General features: G+C 38.5%; 1 protein-coding gene across 6 annotated transcripts in view; it reads right to left on the bottom strand.

Moving 5' to 3' along the window:
• Positions 1-24,142, bottom strand: part of LOC150085538 (5'-deoxynucleotidase HDDC2) — a 173,125-nt gene that overhangs the window by 71,744 nt on the left and 77,239 nt on the right. For 2 of the 6 annotated variants that reach the window (XM_090373321.1, XM_090373322.1), the window contains exon 1: positions 14,971-15,374. The exons of 2 other annotated variants lie outside the window; for them this stretch is intronic. In XM_090373321.1, the coding sequence (XP_090229447.1) occupies positions 14,971-15,036 (66 nt within the window). In that variant the 5' untranslated portion in view covers positions 15,037-15,374. Of the gene's footprint in view, positions 1-14,599; positions 14,710-14,970; positions 15,375-24,142 lie in introns of those variants that run through there. 2 more of the 6 variants (XM_090373326.1, XM_090373323.1) reach the window with 2 other exon arrangements.

Below are 24,142 nucleotides of genomic sequence, written 5' to 3'. Positions count from 1 at the left end.
GTATTGTCGATGATATATAGGAATTTTTCTAGCAGGGATAAGGAGGTGATTATTCCCTTGTATAAGGCAATGGTCAGGCCACACCTACAGTACTGTATACAGGTCTGGCGGCCTCATTTCAAGAAGGATGTAGAGATGCTGGAATGAGTACAGAGAAGGGCAACAAGATTGGTGAATGGAACAAAGGGGTGCTCTTATGAAGAAAGGCTTACGTTTTGCAAATTACAGTGTCTGGAGACTAGGCACCAGCGAGGTGATCTGATAGAGGTGTATAAAACCTTGAATGGTTTGAGCATGCTCAATGCTGATGGGATTCTTCCTCTTGCTCAGAATAATCACCTGAGAGCGCATAAATTCAAATTGAGGAAAGACAGATGTAGGATAGATGTGAGGAAATTTGCCTTTAGCCAGCTGGTGGTTGGTTGGTGGAACAGACTTCCATCCCTTGTCGTGGAAGTTGATAGCCTAAATAAGTTTAAGGCTCAGCTGGACAGGTATTTCGAACGAACAGAGGGGTGAAGTGGAAGTGGTTATTTTTTATTTATTTATTTTTTGGCTGATGCTGCATAAGCTTGCTTTCTTGCATCAAATGCCTCTACTAATGCTAATGCTTGCCTCCAGATGCTACAGTTCGCACAAATAAAGCCTTCCTTGGTAAGAGCATCCCTTTGTTCTGCTCACCAATCTTGTTGCCCTTCTCGGTACTCATTCCAGCAGCTCCACATCTTCCTAAAATAAGGCCTCCAAACCTGTACTCAGTACTCAAGATGTGGCCTGACCATTGACTTATACAATAGGGTAATCACTTCCTTATCCCTGCTAGCAAAATTCCTGTATATCATTGGCAAAACCCTATGAGCTGTCCTGATAGCCTGTCTTCATTGTTCAGAGAACTTCATATCTGACTGCACAATTACCCCCCCCCCCCAGGTCTTTTTCATTTTCCACTACACTGACTGTAGTACCATATAGTTGGTACATTACTGTGAGGTTACTGTTATTTGCACACAGAACTTTGCATTTATCAATGTTAAGCTTCAGCTGCCATTTTTCAGCCCATCTACCTAACTTTTCTAGATCTGTTGTAGTGGCATACTGTCATTAACCATCCTGCCAAACTTCGTATCATATGCAAACTTGGACATTAAACCTGACACGCCTTCATCAATATAACTGATAAATATAGAAAAAATAACAATGGGCCCAACACTGAACTCTGAGGAAGTCCACTAATAACTTTAATCCACGAAGAGCAATGTCTATTGATTACAACTCTCTGTCTTCTCAAATACAACCATCCCCTTATCCAAAGCAGCAACTTGCCCTTAATGCCACACTGCTCTAATTTGTAATTATTTATAATAATTACAAATAATGCTGATAGTTTTTATGAGCAACTTAAAAAAGAAGAGCAGGAGTAAAGTTCTAATGCCATAAGTACTTCATTTCTTTCTTTGTTTTTTTTTTTGTTTTTTTTTTAATTTTCTAATTTTCAATGAGATTTTTCTAGCTTGTTATTACATCCCTATTAGAATATAAAGATTAATCTTTAATAAGTTACATTTACGTTTATTTTTTTCCAAATAAAATATACAGCATTACAAGTAATTTTTTTAAAAATAAATTACACTTAAAATTTTCTCCCTTTTCCCATCTAAATTATCTGGCCGCTGAGACAGGAATGCAATTCATATTTTTAAAACCACTCCTATGGCAAATTGTGCTACGACTAAAGATGCAACTTTCTGCTATGACTATACATGCAACCAATTGTGTCATAAGTACAAGACTGCTCTACTTAAATTTTAGTGCCAAGTTTGCAACTGAGGAGTTCGGGGCTAAACAACTGGTTTGGCCCCCCGATTATCTTAGCTATAGTTATTAAAGATCATAAGGGGATCCACTCAGCAATTTGGCAGAATTGCATCACAGACTTAAAAAATGTCAGTGAATTTACTCGTTGGTTCCTAAGTTAGCTCAGTAAGGATCAGAAGTGGATTATCCTTGGTTACCAGAAATGTCACATATTACATTAGGAAATTACAATCACTTTTAAACATAGTCATAGTACTGAAAACAATCCTGTCTGATGATCTGCTGGCAAAAATTTAAGACTTTATTACTGGGATCAATCATGTTATTACTAGATAGGACACATGACATAAGATGCAGAGGGAGATTCCTACAACTTTATTCACTCATGCAGTAACCTGTTTTCTACCAAAAGAAATCTGCTGATACAGGGTTTGAAGCAAAACACCATAATGATGAAGCATACATGGAAATTGGTAACAAACAGAGTTGGATATATTTAGAGGAAAGATCTTAGTGTTAGTGGTGGCAAATTATGGAAGAAAACAAAATTATATAGCATCAGCCAAAAAAAAAAAAAAAAAAAACACTTTTTTTTTTAAATTCCTGTATATCATTAACAAAAATCCCATGAGCTGTCCTGGCAGCAATACTCACAGAACTTCGTATCTAACTGCCCAATTACCCCTATATCTTTTTCATTCACCACTACCCTGAGCAATGTACCACACAGTTGGTACATATATCTGAGATTACCGCTACCCATATGTATTACCTTGCATTTGTCAATGTTAAGTTAATAATAATCATCTTAAAATTAAAAAATTCAATGATAATTGTCTTTCTGAATAAGAAGCAAAAATTGTTATGCATCATGCGAAATAGCATCAAGGCACCTCGAGAACTCCTTAGTTCCTTCACCTTTCCTTATTGAATAACTTCCAAAACATATATTTCCAGTTACATATAAAAATAACCTAAATTTTACAAAGAGAGATGTACCACATTCACTGCAAAGGTTGAATTCTAATCTCACTGGAAATCGAGATGTTATGTGCATGCATCTAACTCCACCCAGACATAGTGATGATTAGCATTAGCAGAGGCATATGATGCAAGAAAGCAAGCTTATTCAGCATCAGCCAAAAAAAAACCCTCTCCCATTTCACCCCTCCGTTCGTTCGAAATACCTGTCCAGTTGAGCTTTAAATTTGTTTAGGCTATCAACTTCAACAACAAGTGATGGAAGTCGGTTCCACCAACCAACCACCCGCTGGCCAAAGGCAAATTTCCGCACATCTATCCGACATCCGTCCTTCCTCAATTTGAATTTATGCCCTCTGAGGTGATTATTCTGAGAAAGATGAAGAATCCCATTGGCATTGAGCATGCTCAAACCATTCAAAGCCTTATACACCTCTATCAGATCACCTCGCCGGTGCCTAGTCTCCAGACTCTGTAATTTGCAAAACTTAAGCCTTTCTTCGTAAGAGCAACCCTTTGTTCCATTTACTAATCTTGTTGCCCTTCTCTGTACCCGTTCCAGCAGCTCTACATCCTTCTTGAAATGAGGCCTCCAGACCTGTATACAGTACTCAAGATGTGGCCTAACCATTGCCTTATACAAGGGAATAATCACCTCCTTATCCCTGCTAGAAAAATTCCTGTATATCATTGACAAGACACCATGAGCTACTCTTGCAGCTCGTCTGCACTGCTCAGAGAACTTCATATCTGCCTGCACAATTACCCCCAGGTCCTTTTCATTCTCCACCACTGTCAGTGTAGTACCGCAGAGTTGATACATTGCTCTGGGGTTACTGTTACCCATATGTAGTACTTTACATTTGTCAATGTTAAACTTCATTTGCCACCTCTCAGCCCATCTGTTCAACCTTTCCAGATCCTGTTGCAGCAGCATAGCGTCAGTAGTGTCCTTAACGACCCTGCCAACCTTTGTATCATCTGCAAACTTAGACATTAAACTTGATATCCCATCATCAATATCATTCATAAACACGGAAAACAACAATGGACCCAACACTGAACCTTGAGGAACTCCACTAATAACATTAGTCCACGTTGAGCAGTGTCCATTGATTACCACTCTCTGTCTTCTGCCACTCAACCATCCCCTTATCCATAGCAGCAATTTGCCTCCAATGCCACACTGCTCCAATTTGTGCAGCAGTCTTCCATGTGCAACAGTATCAAAAAGCCTTTCTAAGATCCAAATATATAATATCAAAGTTATTCCCTGCATCCAGTTCTTTTGTGACTACATCATAGTATCCAATCAAATTGGTCAGGCAAGACCTGCCCTTAACAAAACCATGCTGCGTCTGAGCTATAACTGAATTCTTGTCTAGATGATCCTGCAGTGCTTCTTTAACCAGTGCCTCCATTAATTTACCTGGAACAGAAGTTAAACTAACAGGTCTATAATTACTTGTGTCAGCCTTTGATCCTCCTTTGTGAATTGGGGTTACATTTGCACATCTCCAGTCTATGAGTACCTCCCCTGAGTCCAAAGAAGCTCTCATAATTATGGCTAGGGGTTTGCATACTTCCTTTGCTGCCTCCTTTAATATAACTGGATAGATCCCATCCACCCCAGGTGCCTTTTTTATGTTTATCCTCAACAATCTCTCCTCCACTTTCCTCTCAGTTATTACAAAATCATCCAGCTCACTGCCAATGTTTACTTTACCTACATCATTCTCCTTCCTGAATAACTCCTCATGCGTGAATGTAGATGCAAAATACTCGTTTAGATTGTTAGCCACCTGAGCAGGATCCTCAACTGTTGAACCATCAATATCCAGTGGACCAATCTGATTCATCCCTTTCCTTCTCGAGTTCAAGTATGTAAAGAACTCCTTTCTGTTTTTCTTTGCATCCTTTGCCAAGGATTTTTCGTAGTCTGCCTTTGCCTGCCTAATCTCCTTTGTGACTTGGTTACAGACCAACTTATATCTATCATAGGCTTCCATGTCACCCATTAATTTGTATGTATCCCATGCATTTTTCTTCTCTGCCACATGTCTCATTAGTCCATCTGACAACCATTTAGGCCTAAACCTTGAACAATATTTCTTAGTTGGTATGTAATATGATATGTATATGATATGTAATATAGTATGTATGATAATAAGCAATTTACACATATGCGAGCTGGCCTAATGCTGCACCTCTTAAAAAAAAAAAAGTACTATAATAAAAACAATGCAAATAAAATTTAACTAAGAAACACTTATAAATAGACAATAGATCATATTTAATTAGAAAATATTGGACATTTACATGTCTGGTCCAGAACTTTCTCAACTTGGTTCCCAGACAGAAAGCACAAATACCAGACTGTCAGGAGTCAAAATCAGACAACTGACAACACTATCTGTGAAGTACAGAGTGATGAATACAGCAGCAAACAGGTACTGTATGACAAAGAGGGGATCTATATTTCTTAATCAATTACAGTGAAAATAGTCAAAATGCTAACACACATTCAAAAAATACATGCAATTTTATAATCTTTAATGGATTTATATACAAATGACAACTTCAAACTACAGTTTACCTATAGAAATATAGGTAAACTGAAATATAGGTATTCTGAAATATAGGCAAATTACACAGCATTATTTAGTCATTCATTTATGATATTTAGTCCATCTTCTGCACCACTGACAATGCCTAGCCCTACTGAACAAGTGCATATGTATTCATCTCTGAAATAGGCCATACAACACTACTGATATATGACACAGATCATAACAGAATGGTATTTGCATGACACTTCTGCACCTTTCACATAATACAAGTTCCAATACTTACTCCTGAGCCAATTAACATCATAGCTTATTTGTTTGGTGGAGTTTCTATTCTTTGCCATGATGACTCCTATGAAGTTGATTTTGGTAAAAAGCTTTTTAAAGTAAATTTGTCAATGAAGCTCTGAACTTCACCTGATCCTGGACTAAAGCACCAGCAAGGTGATCTGATTGAGGTGTTTGAGGCTTGAATGGATTGAGCAAGCTTAATACTGATAGCATTCTTCCTCTTGCTCACATGACAAGCCAGCATTTCTCAGTTCGGCAATTTTATTGCCTTCCTAAGAAATATGCAACAATGAAACTGCATTGGACAGCCCAAATAAATTTGCACACATTACAGTCATAGCTATCTGTTCTGTGAGTAATCCATGGCCATCAGAAGTCTGATTAGTACTTTAATACTGACAAATGCAAGGTAATTCATGTGGGGAGCAGTAATCCAGATTAACATATCAACTGTGGCACAAGCTTAAGGAAGTGAAGAATGAAAGAGAGCTAAGGATAAATGTGCAGTCAAACATGAAGTTCTCTGAGCAGTGCAGACAGGCTGCCAGGACAGCTCACGGATAGGGTTTTGTTAATAATATACAGGAAGGATAAGGAGGTGATTACTCAATTGTATAAGGCAATGGTCAGGCCACATCTTGAGTACTGTATACAGGTCCAGCAGCCTCATTTTAGGAAGGATGTGGATCTGTTGTAATGGGTGCACATAAGAGGAATAAGATTAGTGAGAGGAACAAATGAGTATTCTTAACTAGGAACTGCTTCAGTTCTGTAGTAAATTGCAGCACCTACAAGGTTTGATTGAGGTGTTTAAGGCTTTGAAGGGACTGAGTAAGCTCAATGCTGATGGAATCCTCCCTCTTGCTTAGACTATACATGAGGAGGACATAAATTAAAGCTGATTTCCACAAAACCTGCTGGTTGCAGGTTTTGTGGAAACAATTGACCATCCAGCAGATGGTCAATTGTTGGAACAAACTCCCATCTGGTGTTGTAGAGGTGGGTAGTTTAAATAAATTCAATGAAGAACTAGAAAACTGTTAGAAAGACTGGGCAGATTATATGGGAAGTGTTGGCGTGCTTGCCTTTTTTTTTGGCTAATTCTGTATAAGTTTGCTTTCTTGTCACCCGCCATTATTAATACTAATATTACTATAATGACCTTGGCCTTCACTTGCACACATTACTCCACAGGAAGGTTGAAAATACTAAAAGGACGCCTGCAAAATTATCCGCATCCATAGAGAGGTCATCTAACACAATTTCTAATGTCTGGCTGGGAACTAAACCTAAACGTCCACAACAAGAGGAGTCCATTAAGAGAGGTTTCACTGTACATGGAAACCCTGCATTTGTTGTGATTACATTTTTTAATCCCACAGTGCACTGTGGGCTGCTACACCAACATTCGAAAGGAAGAACCACAACTTATCTAGGTTACACAACAGATCCACAAAAAAGCAAATCCTCAGAAAATAAGAGGTTAACGGAACACCTGCAATCTATCTGGCAAAATAGATGGAATCTTACCACAAAAGGGCAAGTCACCAAAAAATTTATACCCAATGTCAGCAGGGTATATCCTATTTCCCCATCCTGGTTTTCCCCTGGCTTGCACACCACCTTCCTTCTTACAGGACATGGCTCCTTCAGAGGAAAACTCCACGAGCTGGGAATCTCTGACAACCCGAGCTGTAACTGCGGTCAGGAGGAAACATGGGAACATCTTATCCATGACTGTGACAACTACGAGGACCTCAGATGTCAGCTATATACACGCATCAACTCCTTGCTAAAAAACCAAGAAGAAATAATATTGCAAGAAGAAGATAATTACCAGGCTTTCACTGTCTTTGCCCGCAAACTCTTTGAAAGACAAAGATCCCTGCCACATATCACTAACCTATGAAAGACTGCGAAACTCTGAACTAGTGACCACCTGAGGCAGATACAACACGTGAGCGTGACGAACTGGACCTGACTTCTGGACTTGGACCACCACTGAACCAATGCAAAGACGAAGATTGCAACTTGGACCTTGAAGATTACATCTTATGATGCCATACAGCCATATAGTGCCCTGGCTCTGTCTAGCCTGCTTTTTACTCCTCTTTCCCTAGCGGGAGGGGAGGGGACGGCCTGCTGTCTCCTCCCCCTCCTGCCATCCCTCTTTCTCCTCTGGTGGGGCATGGGCATGCCCCACTATTTCAACGGGGGTCATCTTCCCTATAGACCCCTTACTTGCAATTTCCAACCCCCCAGTCTTCCACCTCCCCTCCCATCTCTTTCTCTTTACAACAGCGCTTGCCCCACACGTACAAATTTAAAACACCAAAATTCATGCCCGACCCATTAGGAAATATTATTACCTCCAGCGCTTATCCCTTATAGCCCCTCTAAGTTGCGTATAATGTACCATCTGTGCCCAAAAGAAAAGAAGAATTATTATTTTAATGATTTTTTTTTTTTTTTATATATTATTATTTTATTTTCTTTTTTTTTTTTCTTTTTTTCTTTTTTTTTTTTAGGTCCTAGCCACTGAAATCTCAGGAAAATAGGTGGTAGGACCTGCCAGAGCAAACTATAAGGGAACACCTGACTGGCCTCCACGTGGCGGAGTACGTAAACGACAGGTCCCATCTGGGGTCTGGCGGCTAACAAGCCAGAGGAACAAGGGGCACAACATATTACACAATACATGATCCACACACTTTTAAACCTCTGGCCTTGACAGCGTACTGTCCTCGATACAAAGAACATACGCGAAGATGGGGTAAATCCCTGGTGCCATTAGACCCAAAAAATACTCTGTACATTTTTTAATGTTCCGTTACTACTGTATGATTATTTTGTGACATTTTTTCAGTGTTTTTCTAATTAGCACCCATAATTAAAAGCATATATTTTTAATTAATTTTTGAAATTAAAACTCTTTAGACCTGTCAGCAAGCAAAATGCAACCTGAAAAACCCATGCACTTCAATAATTGTGTTCCTGAATTTTTCCTAATTGTGTGATATTTACAGAGATTCCTGGAATTTTCAGCAGAAAAATCAAAGAAAATATTTTCAAGGCAGCTATCAGGGGTTTTAGCTGTGTGGATGGAGTAGATAAAGGCATGAATTACTGAAATAAATCAAGAAAAAAAAAAAAGGGAACTTTATCATTTTCCTTTTACAAAAAATTGTTTTTATTAAAATTTATATTAAACCTCTCATACTGTAGTATATTTTTATAAATATTAACAAGCACATACATAAATAAATTTACATTTTTGTCACATTTACAAGTTTTTCTTTCATTTTGCAAATTAACCAGGGTTTCAATTATCCAGAAAATTTATTTCCCATCCAACCTGAACAGTCTAGGAGCCTTCTGTTCTAATAAAAATTGCACTTTTCTATACTACATGATGTTTGCTACAGATGAATGTTTTAGATTGGGAAAAAACAGTCCTACTTTTACAATCTATTTTTCTAAGGCAAAACTTTCATCTTCCCTTCCTGGATTCTACATTGGAAGTTGGTCACAAAGTATAGAAAAGAAAAGAGCAAGCAGGAAACTGACCAACACAGCATTTATTTTTCAACGTAATCATCAAAAACATTAGTAAACTCGTCTCATCATTAAATCAAATTCTGAAACCAGCTGCATAAAAAAGATGTCAGTTGATGTTTAAACCTGTGGTAAATCATTTTCAACCTCTGCATCATCATAATTTGCCAACAAACTGTTATTTAAGTGGACCATAAATGGAAATTCTAAGGGTCAGATCAGGGCTTCAGGGAGGATTATCAAGTTCTCATCCCAAATCAATGGTCTCTTGGGTTGCATACATTATATGCAGTCTCAAGCAGAACTCTGCATCCCAACTACTGAGATCTTTTCTCTAAATTGAGTCCCATCTAAGTTCTTTCAAAAGCAAGCAATACAAATGCAGCATTCATTTACAGTATCTACAGGCTTTTGCACTGATGAACATTTGGATTCGTGTTGAAAGTGAAGGACACACAATTCATTGCTGATAGCAAAATTGACATTTTTCTAGTGATATGAAAGTTTATTAAGGCAAAACATTTTGCCACAGCATAAGGCTGGCTTCTTTACAACCTACCAAAAGATAAATAATAAAAATAAAGATAAGAAAAAATAATTACCAATATGTTTCCTTCCTTACATAAATATCCAGCTGAACTTTGAATTTTCTCAATTTGTTAGCCCCAACTAACCTTGGATGTTAACATCCTAGTACAACTTGCTGGCTAAAACTTCTTACAATCAACTCTAAATCTATTTCCCTGTAATTTGAATTTTATACTCCTAGTTATGGAATCGTTTATAACAGTGAAAATTTTACCTTTATTCAATTTCCTATCCTTTCTCAGAACCTTATGGACCGCAATCAGGTCACCTTTAGAGGAGACCTCCTCCAAGGTTGACAAGCTACATATTTCGTCTTTCCTCATATGCGTATCCTTTTGAAGATCTCACCAAGCAGGTTGCCCATCTCTAAACCTTTTCAAGAAGATGAATGTCTTATTTAGGTGTGGTTTCCATACTTGGACTCAGTATTAGTGGGCAGTTTTGCAATTGCCTTATAGAGTGGGATTATGTGCTCTCTTTCTCTACATGCAAATGTTCAATAAATCATCAATAGGACTCCATGGACCTTCCTTGCTGCCCGTCTGTACTGCTTAGACAACCTCATATCTGCCCATATCATAACTCCAAAAATTTCTTCATTCCTCTACTGTTTTCAATTCAACTCCACCAAGTGTGTAAGTTATACTGGGATTGCTCCTCCCCAAGTGTAAAACCTTGCATTTTGATGTACTAAAACATAGCTGCCACTTTTCTGAACATCCTTGAGACACTGCTTGGAGCTGATCATTAAGCATTCAGCATCTAAGTTGGCCATGTATATCAACATTCCACATAAGCAGGAATGCCAGTGGATGGGGGTGTCAGTTGCTGCCGGCTTATACTTTGTGTAGAGGGCCCAGAATCAAAAAAGTCCACCCTCCCACAAGAATCGGTAAACTAGCTGGTGAAGATGTTTACCCAAGGGCTTGCAGGCTCTCAACACTCCTGCATGTAACATGATTAGATTCACTGCCAAAGCCTTGGGGAATGACTATCTGTTTGGAACTGATTCCTTATATCTGACCTTAGAATTATTAAAAAAAACAACAGAATTTATTCCAAAAGCATTAAAAACTCCAATAAATAAATAATACAAAGGCCAGTGGTTAGTTCTTCTTGAAACTGAATACCTATGAAAAAAGCTGGAAAAGGAATTTTCTAATTCCTTTTAAATTTTCCTTTTCCATTTTCCCTTTAAATAATTTTCCAATTTCCCTTTAAAAGGAAAATGGAGAAAGAATTAGAGCTGGAGAAGGAACTAGGAAATGTGAACTGGAATATCATCAGTTTGGCTGAAACAAGAAGAAGAAATTAATCACTTATAAGTTTATCAAGTGGAAATCTGCTGTACACCAATGAAAACAGTGATCACTACACTATCATTATGGGAGACTCCAATGCTAAAGTTGGAAAGAGACAAAACAGCACAGAAAGGGGAACTATAGGAAAATTTGGAATTGGTGAAAGAAATGAAAGAGGTGAAAGACTTGTGGAATTTGCAGAATCTCGAGGAATGTCAGCAATGAACACTTTTTTCAAGAAAAGGGTGAACACAAAGTGGACATGGAAGAGCCCAAATGGATTAACTACTACTTCATCCTCACTAACAGAAGATATATCGTGAATGATGTTACTGTCCTGAACAAGGTAAATGTTGGAAGTGATCACAGAATGGTAAGATGCACATTTGATATAGATGTAAGAAAAGAAAAAACTGACTCGAGTAAATAATACGGTCTTTGGGATAACAGAAGAAAAAAAGCAGTATGTACTGGAACTTAACAAGTTTGAGCTTCTGCAGACTGCTCAGGACCAAGATATCAACGAGGAATATTACAACTTTCTGAAAGTGATAAAGCACAAGAAACCTATAGGGAAAAAGAAATCCAAAGAAGAAAAATTAGTCAAGAAATGCTTGTCATGAAAAACACTGACAAGGAGAAAATTGAGTATACTGAGTTATGCAAAGTCATTAGAAAGAGACTCAGAGAGGACATAAGAAAATTCAACACAAGAAAAGTAAAACAAGCATTAAGGGAAAACAAAGTATTTAAATCAGCAGCCATGAGCAGTAATACAGAAAGACAAATGATACTGAAACTAAAGAATAGCAATGGTGTACTTATAAATAGCAGAGAAGGCATAATTCAAATAGCAGAAGACTACTATAAATAGTTATACAAGGAGCAAGGGAATGATGCCAGCAGTGGGGGAAGATGGATTGCAAATTAGTAGCACATACAATAATCTGATATCCTTCCTGATAGAACATGCATTGAAGAAAATGAAGAATAACAAAGCCCTGGGGGAAGATTAAGTTACTGTAGAGTTGTTAAAATTGGGAGGAAGAGACATGGCACAAAAACTGGCAAGACTCTTCACAAAATGCATTAAAAAAGGTGTGATGCCTAAGGAGTGGAATAATGCGATCATAGTTTTGCTGCATAAGAAAGGAGATAAATCAGAAATTGGAAATTATAGACCAATTAGCTCGTTATCCCACATCTACAAGTTGTTCACAAGGGTCATTACTAACAGATTAGAAAGAATACTTGATGAGAATCAACCGAAAGAGCAAGCTGACTTTAGGACAGGATTCTCAACTACGGATCACCTTCACGTAATATCACAGCTAATGGAGAAAGCAAATGAATATAAAACAACATTATGCCTGGCATTTGTGGATTATGAAAAGGCATTTGACTCCATACAGCATAAGGCAATGATTTTGAAGAAAATATATGAGAATGCTACCTCCTTTATTAGACTAGACAAAGACAGTAATAACTTTAAAATTGAGAAAGGAGTTCGACAAGGAGACAATATCTCCGAAGTTGTTTACTGCTGCCCTTGAGGAAGCTTTCAGAAGATTAGACTGCTTGCAAAAAGGAGTCAATGTGAATGGAGAGTACCTAAACCATTTATGATTTGCAGTTGACATTATGGTCATAAGCCACGATCCCAAAGAATTAGAGGAAAATCTTAATCAGTTATGCAGAGTTAGTAAGGATTTTGGACTAAAGATGAATATGGCTAAAACAAAAGTAATGATGAACAAGTATGCCACAGAAAGGGATATAATGATTGAAGAAGCAGTAATTGAATAGGTGACGTCATATACTTATCTGGGACAAGTCATTAGCTGTAATAATGATAAATGGCTGGAAGTCAAGAGAAGAATAAATTTTGGATGGACAACATTCAGGAAATATAGTCACATACTGAGGAGCAATATCCCAATTTGTCTGAAACGTAAAATAATCAACCAATGTATACTCCCAACCATGACTTATGGAAGTGAAACTTGGGCACTCACCAAAAGAGAATGGAAGAGAAGTTGAGAACTACACAGGGAAGAATGGAACGAATTATACTGTATTGGGAATCACACTGTTAAATAAGAGAAACACATGGCTTAGGCAGCAAACTCAAGTAAAGGACATTCTCATCAAAACTAAAGAACTAAAATGGTCTTGGGCAGGACACAAAGTTCGAAGGCATGATGACAGATGGACTAGGAAAATAACAGAATGGTACCAAAGAGGAACTAGAAGACAACGACGGAGAGGGACAGATGAAATTCATGAGTCTGTGGGTAGTAAATGGATGGCTATTGCACAAAACAGAAGGAACTGGAAAGTTGATGGAGAGACCTTCATCCTGCAGTGGATTGAAAATGGCTGATGATAACCTATGAAAATATGTGACATCATTCAGATCACATCTCAGATTCAATACCTATTGCAGAGCTGGTTGAAGATGTCTGTACGATCTGTAGTTTTATTATAAAAACTAGTAATCTCTGACAAATCAAATGACATATTTATGTGTATAATAATGCACTGAAGATGATATCTCTACTATCTTCTTTATTTTTCTTGTTGGCAGACAACAGGGAAGAAGCACAATATATATCTCTCTCTCTACTGTATACAAACATGTATTCTTATCCTGATTCGCTAACTCCTGAAGGAGGAAGAAAGTTCCCTTTTTATTTTTCTTCAGAGTTCCAACCTAGTTAATTTGTAATCAGAGAAGTTTTTTACAATTGGAAATAAAACCATTATTCGTGTCACATTTTTGTCTAATCCATGAATAGGAGTAGCCAATGTGTTAATAAAACTGTAAACAGTGACATATCTACTGGAGTAGAATGTTCAGCCACTGAAATCCAGGTATTCAACATATAAGTTCTGGAATAACAAAACATTATCATTTTAATTCGGGCAGGTTTACTGGGTGTGAAAGTTTTGAACAAGCTTTGTCCTCTAAAACGGTTTTTTGTTGATTAATCCCTAAAAACATAACAAACAAATCAAAAAACGTTGTTACTACCCACTAGTACATGGAACACAGCTGTTACGAACTACATGACTTAGCTAAGAAAGCCAGATTACAATCTTTTCCTGCAGGATAGATGAAACATCATCTTTCTTTTTGGTGGGATATGTAATCAACAGGTAGTGATCTTACTCCTAAACTGAAAAGCTATAACTGCTTTTAGATAAATTTCATTCAGCATTTCCTCTATGAAAACAACTTCCAAAATACCAAAGGCACTCTTTTAAAGGCATCAGTTGTTTTATAAATGCCTTTTAGACCAGAAGAATGAATTACTACAATTGTCTCAGATGTTCTCCATGAACTGCTGGTAACTCGGATCATTCATAACATCTACTAATTTAATATACTGCCATACTAATTTGCTTTATTTATCTTGCTGATAGATTATTAGATTAATCAGTTGAAAACACTTTCATTATTGCATATAATCATACCGTTTATATCGCATATAAACTTACTTCTTCACAGCACATAGGTCAGACAGTCCTAAACAATTTATTACTATTTCCTAGATTACAGTGGTTCAAATTCACAACTAAAATGCCAGCTAATTACGGGTGAAGAAATGGCAAACTTCCATACTTGTAAGGAAGTCAGTCCCAATGGTGCATCCAGAAATTTCGTTGGGGGGGGGGGGTATGCGAGTGCGTATGTTTCGCACTGGTAGCTTTTACAAACGTCAAACACGTGGCGATACATTTAATATTTTTTTACAAAAAATATTCCGTAAGAGGATGGTTTAACCCCCTAAGCCCACCCACAGTGGGGAAATCTAGAGTCAGCTCAAACCCATGTGCTGTGCTGAAGGTTAAACTAAGTTTGCTCATACCTTTAGTTGTCCAATAAGCATAAAAAATTTTAACAGACTGGAAGTTGAATTTGATGCCGATGCCATTGCAAGAACAATATATAACTTTGCCAAACTGATATAATGTATTTCAAAAAGCTTGCTATTTATTTCCAAACCTGAAGCGGTACGAATTTCTATAGATCGGCGAAAATTGCAGTAAAAATAGACAACATATATGACATGCACGGCCTTCTTAGTGTTGCGGTTAATAAATGTGAAGTTTTAATGCTACCGCCTCACAACATTTTAACAGAAACAAAATAATTCATCGAGAAATTTTAATGCCGTCAGTAAGATTTTAAAACATGCCATCTTTTGCATTTAAAAGCACAGAGCTGCTACATAGACAGCGAACACGCTCGGAGGCAATAACTAGTGGGAAAGTGGAGCCACCAATGCAACTCTCACATTGGTGGCTCCACTATAACCGAGTATGATAACCGATAACTGGATATTCTCAGTCAGGGGAATTCTCTTCCCTTGACTAAGAATATCCACAGGCAGAGGCAAAAGTGAGTCTTGCAATAACAAGATAACACATGGGCTGCGCGTTAGTACACTAATATGTACTATTTTGAAAACTAAATGCGCAAGGCATAATATTATTAGCCATATGGTGCAAGGAAGCCTGAGGCTTATGCTGCACCAGCCAAAAAAAAAAATTTCTGAACTACCCCAAGAGACAGAGAGAGAGAAATAAAAGGAATCACCAAGGAGGAGAAGAATGATGATATCCAGCTCAGGACCCTGGGTGTGTGTTATGGGTGGAAATTCTCACACTATTAGAAACTTTTCACGGAGAGTTTTTCTGCATTGCTATATTGTGATGTAAGTTATATCGCTTCCCTGATTAAAAGTATAAAATTCACAAGAAATATTATTACTGTACAAGAAAAAATAATCCCATACGACAGAATAATAACAAAATGTTAACATAAGTAAAAATTTAATAACTATTTCTCAGATAATTTCAGTAGTCGAGTGATAATGGGGAAGCTGTTTTTTTAAAAGGGGTAAAATATTTCCTAACACTGTATGGAGGCAGTATAAGGTGGTTAGCTTGGGGGATGGGGAAATTCCCTGACTAACAATATCCACAGGCAGAGGCAAAAGTGAGTCTTGCAACAAGATAACACATGGACTGCGTTAGTACACCAACATGTACTATTTTGAAAATTAAATGCGCAAGGCATAATATGTTATGGGTTGAAATTAACTATATAACATTAGTGTTAGTACACCAATATTATATCAATTGAAGAAAAAAGGGGCACAATAACAAATGGAAAAAATAAAAAATGCACATAAAATATGCAAATGATATTGTGATTTTTAACAGAAATCAAAGAACAACTAAAAGAAATATTAACAAACATCAATAAAGCAAGCACCAATTATGATATTAATATTAATATAAATAAAACCAAAATAATGCAAATCGGAAAAAACACAGATCATATGAAAAGGATATTACCAAACCCTGTTCAAAGGGGAAGGAAAAAATGCTCTTGCCTTAGATAATAGAAGAGATAAAGTACCCTCGATAACAAAAGAATGCCAAATGAAGAATGACAAGACATCCAGAAATGATGGTATCCAAGCAGAACTATGGAAATTTGGAGGTGATGCAATGTTAAAACACCTCGCACAATTGTTTAATCTAATTTCATTTACAGGTGATATAACAGAAGACTGGAAAAGTGGAATAGTACCTATACACAAAAAAGGAGATGAAGAAAATTGTCAGAATTATAGACCCATTACCCTTTTAAATCATATATATAAAATATTTATAAGGATTTTACAAAATAGGATACTTAAAACATATGAATAAACAATAGGGGAAGAACAAGCAGGATTTAGAAAAGACAGATCAACAATAGACCAAATATTCACACTAAACATCATTGCAGAAAAATATTGGAATAAGAAGAAACCTCTTTATCTGTGCTTCATCAATTTCAAGCAGGCATTTGACTCTGTAAACAGAGAAAAGTTAATGAAGCAACTATAAAAAATCCCACTTGATCATGAAATAATCATGTTTGTAAACAATTTCTACAAAAATACAAGAGCAATAGTAAAATTCAACAAACTTAAAACAAAGAAATTTGAAATAGAGAAAGGAGTCATGCAGAGATGCCCTTTATCTCCATATCTATTTAATATCTACCTAGAAGAACTAATAAAATCAATTGAAGAAAAAAGAGGAACAATAATAAATGGAAAAAATATAAACCACATAAAATATGCAGATGATATTGTGATTTTAACAGAAACCAAAGAACAACTAAAAGAAATATTAACAAACATCAATAAAGCAAGCAATAATTATGGAATTAATATTATAATATAAATAAAACCAAAGTAATGCAAATCGGAAAAAAAACATAAATACATAAACAAACATACAAAATCAACAAATAGAACAAGTACAAAAATTTATATACCTGGGCTCTCTAATAACCAGAAACCTAAGTAATATTGACCAAATTAATCACAGATTGAACATCGGATGGACAAACATGAACAAATTCAAAAACATGGAAGAGCAATAAAATCTCAAAGAGTCTAAAAATTAAACTATATGAAACTGTCATCATATCCACAGCAACTTATGGATCAGAGAATTGGAAAATAAATAAGAAAGAAAGGCAAAAAATAGTGTCATTTGAAATGAGATGTCCAAGGAAAATCAATAAAACAAACTGGAGAGAACATAAACTGACATGAAGAATTGGAGATAAGAGACCACCGGGAAAACCCAAAAGAGAATGGCTCCAGTGCCTAAAGGAAAACACAGGCTTTCAGAGTTAACAACAAACGATGCAAGGTTCAAGAGATCAACAACAATGGAGGATGATATCTAAATAGGGACTCAACCCATGCCAAACGGAAGAGTAGAATGATGATGATGAAATACACCATAGTTTACCTATAAGTTTAACTATACGTAGTGTAAAGTAGTAGTATAAAGGCATCATTTCATTTTATCTCATATTGTGGCTACCTTCACAACGAGATAGCAGGTATTGCACTACTTCGAATAAACAACGCTTCTCTAATAGAGGAGACTACTGTTATTTATTCTCAGTGGGCACCACCACCCAGACACCACCGTTTTGAAAATGGTATGGGATAAAAATCTCAGCTATCCTCATACTATCCCTGTGAGACTGAGCAAAGAATGAAAGAGGTAGGAAAGTGAGAGTAAGAGGGGAAGAGGAAAAGATGCTGTAGAACGATGAAAGGGATAGTTTATCTTGACCCTCACATACAGACTCAAAACTCAATTCCCTGATTAGGCAATGCCTCTCAACAGAGAAGACTGTTATTACCCAATCGGAGTCTCACAATGATAACTAAATTCTTCCCACCAGTGCCATTTCTGGCTATTTGACTTTCATCAGTGGGCAGGCAGGTACCCTGGTTGAAGCAGACTTACTTTCCAGTTCCCATATGCTTCCACAAAATCAAAACCCATAAAGAATTCTATATGGGTCCTGATTCTTAGGACCAAACAGCACTGTATATGGTAAAAAAAAAAAAAAAAAAAGTCATCCTCATCCACTCATGTTTATGTACCTTCCAACACAATAGGGTTATTTACTCTCACACAAACACACTCCGTGGAGGGCCCAGTCCGTGTGACCACCAAAGTTGACTTGCCCTACCTTGATTCTAGGGTCATCCACCTCTTTCATGCTCCTTTTGCTACCTATGGCTTTCAAAGCTCAGCGGCGCCTCAGCAGCCAGGTGGGTAGGAGCAGCAGTGCGTAGCACACGCTTCTTGATTAGGCCGGGGTTCGAGCCCATGACCGCCAAATACGGAGGATATGGAAAGGTCAGGGAATGACCAACGCAAATATCCCTGGAGCAATATGGCCTTAGTTGCTAATGCTCCTAAAAACCAAATAACAAACAAACAAACAAAGCTCAACCACCACCCATGCGGGAGAGAGACCATCTGCCTGCAGCTCACTTGGTCCCTTTCCCTCTTATAGCTAAGCTAATCAAGTTATTACATCCACACCCTAACTCAGTTGTTGTTGTTGTCATTTGGTTTTTAGGAGCATTAGCAACTAAAGCCATATTGCTCCGGGGATATGCGGTAGTCATTACCTGACCTTTCCGTATTTGGTGGTCACGGACTTGAACCCTGGTCTAATCAAGAAGCATGTGCTACACACTGTTGCTCCTGCCCACCTGGCTACAGAGGCACCCCCTAACTCAGACTAGTCCTTACCATCTAAGCTGCGCATATACACTGAGTGATCACTGAATTATGACCTACCTAATACTTCGTAAGTCCTCCTTTTGCCCTCAGTATAGCAGCTATCCGACGTGGCATCGATTCAACAAAATGTCGTTAGTGTTTGGGAGGTAGGGACAACCAAGCTGTGTGTAATGCAGCTAGCAATGCAGGTATGGAGGTGATGGGTGCATCCCGATGCCTGATATGCCTTTCCATAGTGTGCCACAAGTGACTATGGGATTGATATCAGGGGAGTTCAGAGGGCGATTGATAAGCGGAAGTCAGAAATGTGCTCCTCAAACCATTCCTGCACATCAAGCCCGATGGCTCGGCGCATTGTTATCTTGGAAGACACCATCGGCATTTGGGAAAAAGTGTAACACAGCAGGGTGTACACAGTCAGCAAGCAGTTTTTTTTTTTTTTTTATGAGAACCCCAAACACGAGAGGTATTAGAACCTATAGTACTTAGTACCGTGCTTGGGTTGGAGGTTGAGAAGACGAAAGAAGATATTTTTTGACATTGGACTTGAACTTCTGTAGATTGTAATTTTCAGGAAATACGTATGAAGGGAGGTTGTTCCAGAAAACGGCAGTTGAATGAATAAATGAGGAAGATGAAAAGTTGGTTCTGTGGGTTTGAAGTTGGACAGTAAATGGATGTTGGCTGGTGGCGGCACGTGTTCGTACTGTTTTGAAAGAGAGAGAGCAGGAATTATAGAAGCCAATTCAGAAGAACAGTGCCCGTGGAAGCATCTGTAGAAGAGGCATGCAGCAGAAACAGTACGTCTATGAGAAAGCAAGTGGAGAGACTCTGTTAGAGATGAATCATTAATTAACCTAACTGCCCTCTTCTGAATGGAATCAAGAAGCCTGAGAGAGGTTTTGGGGGCACCACCCCAGATGTGGGAACAATATTCCATGGCAGGGAGGATTTGCGATTTATACAGAGTGAGCAGCTGTTTGGAAGAAAAGTAACGCCGAGAGCGAAAGAGAAAACCAAGTTTTTTAGATGCAGAGGAAGCAATATTTGTAATGTGCTTGTGCCAAGAGAGATTAGAAGTCAGGGTAATCCCCAAAAGAGATATATCATTTTGCCTAGAAATCGGAGTGTCACTAAAGATAAGCATAGGAGCAGAAGAATCCTTTTTGCGAGATATAAGACAAGACTGAGTTTTAGAAGGGTTGAAATCAACTAAGTTGTCTTTGCCCCACTGGAGAATTACCTGAAGATCGGCATTTAAGGAATTGGCAGCAGATTTTCGAGAACTTGAAGCTGATTGAGCTGGACAAGGTTTCTCAAATCAAAAGGTGAATGCAATGTGCTATCATCGGCAAAACTATGGATAGGATTTCCAGTCAATGGAAGAAGGTCATTGATATTCAAGAGGAAAAGAGTGGGGGAAAGAACTGAACCTTGGGGGACACCAGCATTAGTGGAGAAGTTAGAAGACAGAGAGCCATCTACCATCACCCTCAGTGAGCAATCAGAGAGAAAACTGGATAACCAATTACTAAAAACAGTTGGCAAACCATAAGATGGAAGCTTGTTTAGAAGACCTTTATGCCAAACACGATCAAAAGCCTTTGAGATGTCAAGAGCAACTACTTGTGTTTCACCGAACCTTTCCATTGAATTAGTCCATAAATGGGTAACATACGCCAGAATACCACCAGTGGATCGACACTGACGGAATCCATACTGGCGATCGTTGATCAGATGGAAGGTTTCTAGGTAGTTTAAGAGTTGGCGGTTAATTGATTTCTCCATTACTTTAGAAAGAGTAGAAGTAATTGCAATGGGACGATAACTGGATGGGAGGGATTTGTCACCCTTTTTAGGAACTGGCTGGATATGAGCAAATTTCCAAGCAGAAGGAAAAACACCTTTGGAATAAGAAAGTGAAAAAAGGCGGCAAAGAATAGGAGTAAGTTCAGGAGCACAGGTTTTGAGAACAAGTGGAGAAATACCATCAGGACCTGGAGCTTTCTTAGCATCAAGATTCATTAAAATCCTTCTGATATCCTTTTGACGGAAGACCACAGGAGGCATTGAATGGAGTGTGTTAGAAATGGTGGAAGGTGTTTTACCAAGATCATTAATACATGAGCTGGAAGAAAAATGGGATGCTAGCAGGTCAGCTTTATCCTTGGCTGAAGTGACAACAGAACCATCTGGTTTGGACAGAGGTGGGAGCAGAGATGGGCAAAAGTTGCGGCCAATAGCTTTGGCAAGAGACCAGAATGCTCGGCTACCATTAGGGCAAGAAGCAAGTTTTCTACTCTTAGCCTGTTCAAACTCTAGTTTGGACTGATTAATAATTGCTTTAGAATTGTTGCGAGCTTTGGTGTAGGCAGAAAATGAAAATGAGGAATTAGAAACAAGCCAATTACGATATGCAACATTCTTCTCTTGGACAGCCTTAGCACATTTATTGGAAAACCAAGGTTTAGATAAAGGACGAGATTTTAAAGTGGAGTGTGGGATAAAGGATTCCATTCCTGCAAGAATAATTTCACTGACACGATCTGAGCAAACGTTGACATCAGAAGTTTTGAAACAGTAATCAGACCAAGGAAAAGAAGAAAAGAAGTCTCGCAGGTCATCCCATTTTGCATTCTTGTAATGCCAAACAATATGAGGTTGGGAATAGCCATGAAATAAAGGTTTCATTGGAGAAGAGACAATCACCAAGTTCTGATCTGAAGTGCCTAAAGGACCTCTCACTTCGATCTTGTACTTAGAAGGGTTGTTTGTGAGAAAAAGATCAAGCATATTGGCTGTATGATTAGGATTGTCCGGTATTCTTGTAGGTAAATGAACAATCTGTGCTAGGTCATTAGTAATTGCAAAAGCCTCAGCATCTCAACCTGCTGGGTCAGTGTGACTAGAAAATGGAAGTCAGCTGGAGTTGTGAACGTTAAAATCACCAAGGAAAATTACCTCACTGTTAGGAAAGTTGGACTGGAGAAAGTCAAGTTGCAAAGAGAGGAAGTCAAAGAGCTCTAAGTGATTAGTGGAGTTGGGAGAACGGTAGAGACAACAGATGAATTTGACACAATGAGGTAGAGAGATTTTAAGCCAGAGAAGATCAAAGAGGAGATTCCAAATTGCCAAGTCTCTGACAGGGAATATCAGAATGGACATATGCACAAGTACCACCTTTGAGGCGAAAGGAATCATACAGCAAATAATTTGGACATCTGAGATGAGAAGTAGTTGAATCAACTGATAACTGAGATTCAGTCAGAAAAAGTACATGGGGTTTGGAAGACTGCAAGTGGAATGGACATCGTTGAGATTGGAATTGAGACCACATATATTTGTGAAATGAATTAGGAAGTCCTTGGGAGGTTTAGATCTTTTCGCAGATAAACTTGCTCTATTATTTTGACAATTCATGGTGTATTCAATGGTAAGAAAAAGTGGGTGGGACATTCTGTATGAAGTAATGAAATTTTTGGATATGGCGTACATGTGGTAAGAATATACCCAGATCCTTGACATAACGTGGCCTCGACAATGCTCCCCGCATACACACTACTCGGACTCCCTCCAGTCACTATCGGGCAGAGTAGAGGTAGCAAGATTATACACTAGCTGATCCAGAAGCCTCCTAGAGAGTTACCAATAGGTTTGGTCCGGTGTACTATCTAGCGGCCGGCCTGCGAACACCGTTTTAGAGCTGTACCCTCAAAATGTAAGGAATATTGGATCTCGCCACGACATTCATCATAACCTCAAAAATCATCAATCATACTGCATGATGGAAGAGATAGGGAAGGGTTGGCCGGAACTTAGCTCTAGAGACTAAACATGGGTTCCACCACTTCAAGCCTCCAATAAGCAAAGTGGTGGTATTTCACCGGTTGATGAGAGTCATCTACCACCTAGTACTGCCTGGTAACATAGAGGAGCGGGGTTCCTCCATGTGGTGTGGGCGCCACACCTCGACCCCTGCTTACGTTGGTTCACACCTGGGTGGTCACCCACCATGTACTTGTGCATGGAGGTTATACCCAGGATTACTAACAGTCCCACCATCGTGAAGGTGCAAGCAGAGGATTTGGCTGTCATAGACCGTCCGGACTTCACCGAAATTGGGTCCACTTGACTTAAGTGTCACCTGAATATCAGTTCCATCAGAGTTTTAGACTCCAGGTAGCAAGAACAGCTTGTCTGGCATATCTGAGAGAATGTCTGTGACAACCTCAAGGACCAAAAGCTTACGATAAAGTTTACGATAGAGCAGACCAGTGATATGTTGTTCCACATGCACCAGGGGGTCCATGTTCCTACCAGTGAAACATGCCCCACACCATACAAGCACCTGCACTTTTGATGCCATGCATGATGGATGAAGAGCCTCATGTTGTTTACGCCAAATCCGTACACAACTATCCACAGTGTGGAGTAAATAATGTGACTCATCCAACCAGCACACCTTCTTCCAGTCTTCTAATGTCCAACTTCCATGCTCTTTGCACCAGGCAAGCCTTTTACACCGATGAACCTTGGTTAGGAGAGGATGCCATAGGGGTCATCTGCTGGTATAGCCCATATGTGTGAGTGTGCGATGCATGGTCATGCCAGATATTGTTCCAGGTTGGCCCATGTTGTATTGGGTAGTCAGCTCTTCAACAGTGCTGCACCTGTTCGCCTGTACGAGTCATCGAACCAGGCGCTCACCTCTAACATAAACCTTTCGCTGACCATTGCAGTTTTACCGTCGGGTCATTATTTGACCATTTTGATGCCAGTCCTGGTACATTTTAACGATGGCAGCTCTCGAACACCCAACTAGTTTAGCTGTTTGGGAAATCGAGGTGCCAGCTCGTCGAGCTCCCACAATCTGTCCTTTATCAAAGTCTGATAAACCCTTCCTTTTACCCATCA

The sequence above is a fragment of the Mastigoproctus giganteus genome, chromosome 5, assembly GCF_048544385.1.
Source record: "Mastigoproctus giganteus isolate SK-2022 chromosome 5, ASM4854438v1, whole genome shotgun sequence".
NCBI classification, from domain to species: Eukaryota; Metazoa; Arthropoda; class Arachnida; order Uropygi; family Thelyphonidae; genus Mastigoproctus; species Mastigoproctus giganteus.
This window is presented reverse-complemented; position numbering and strand designations above follow the sequence as displayed.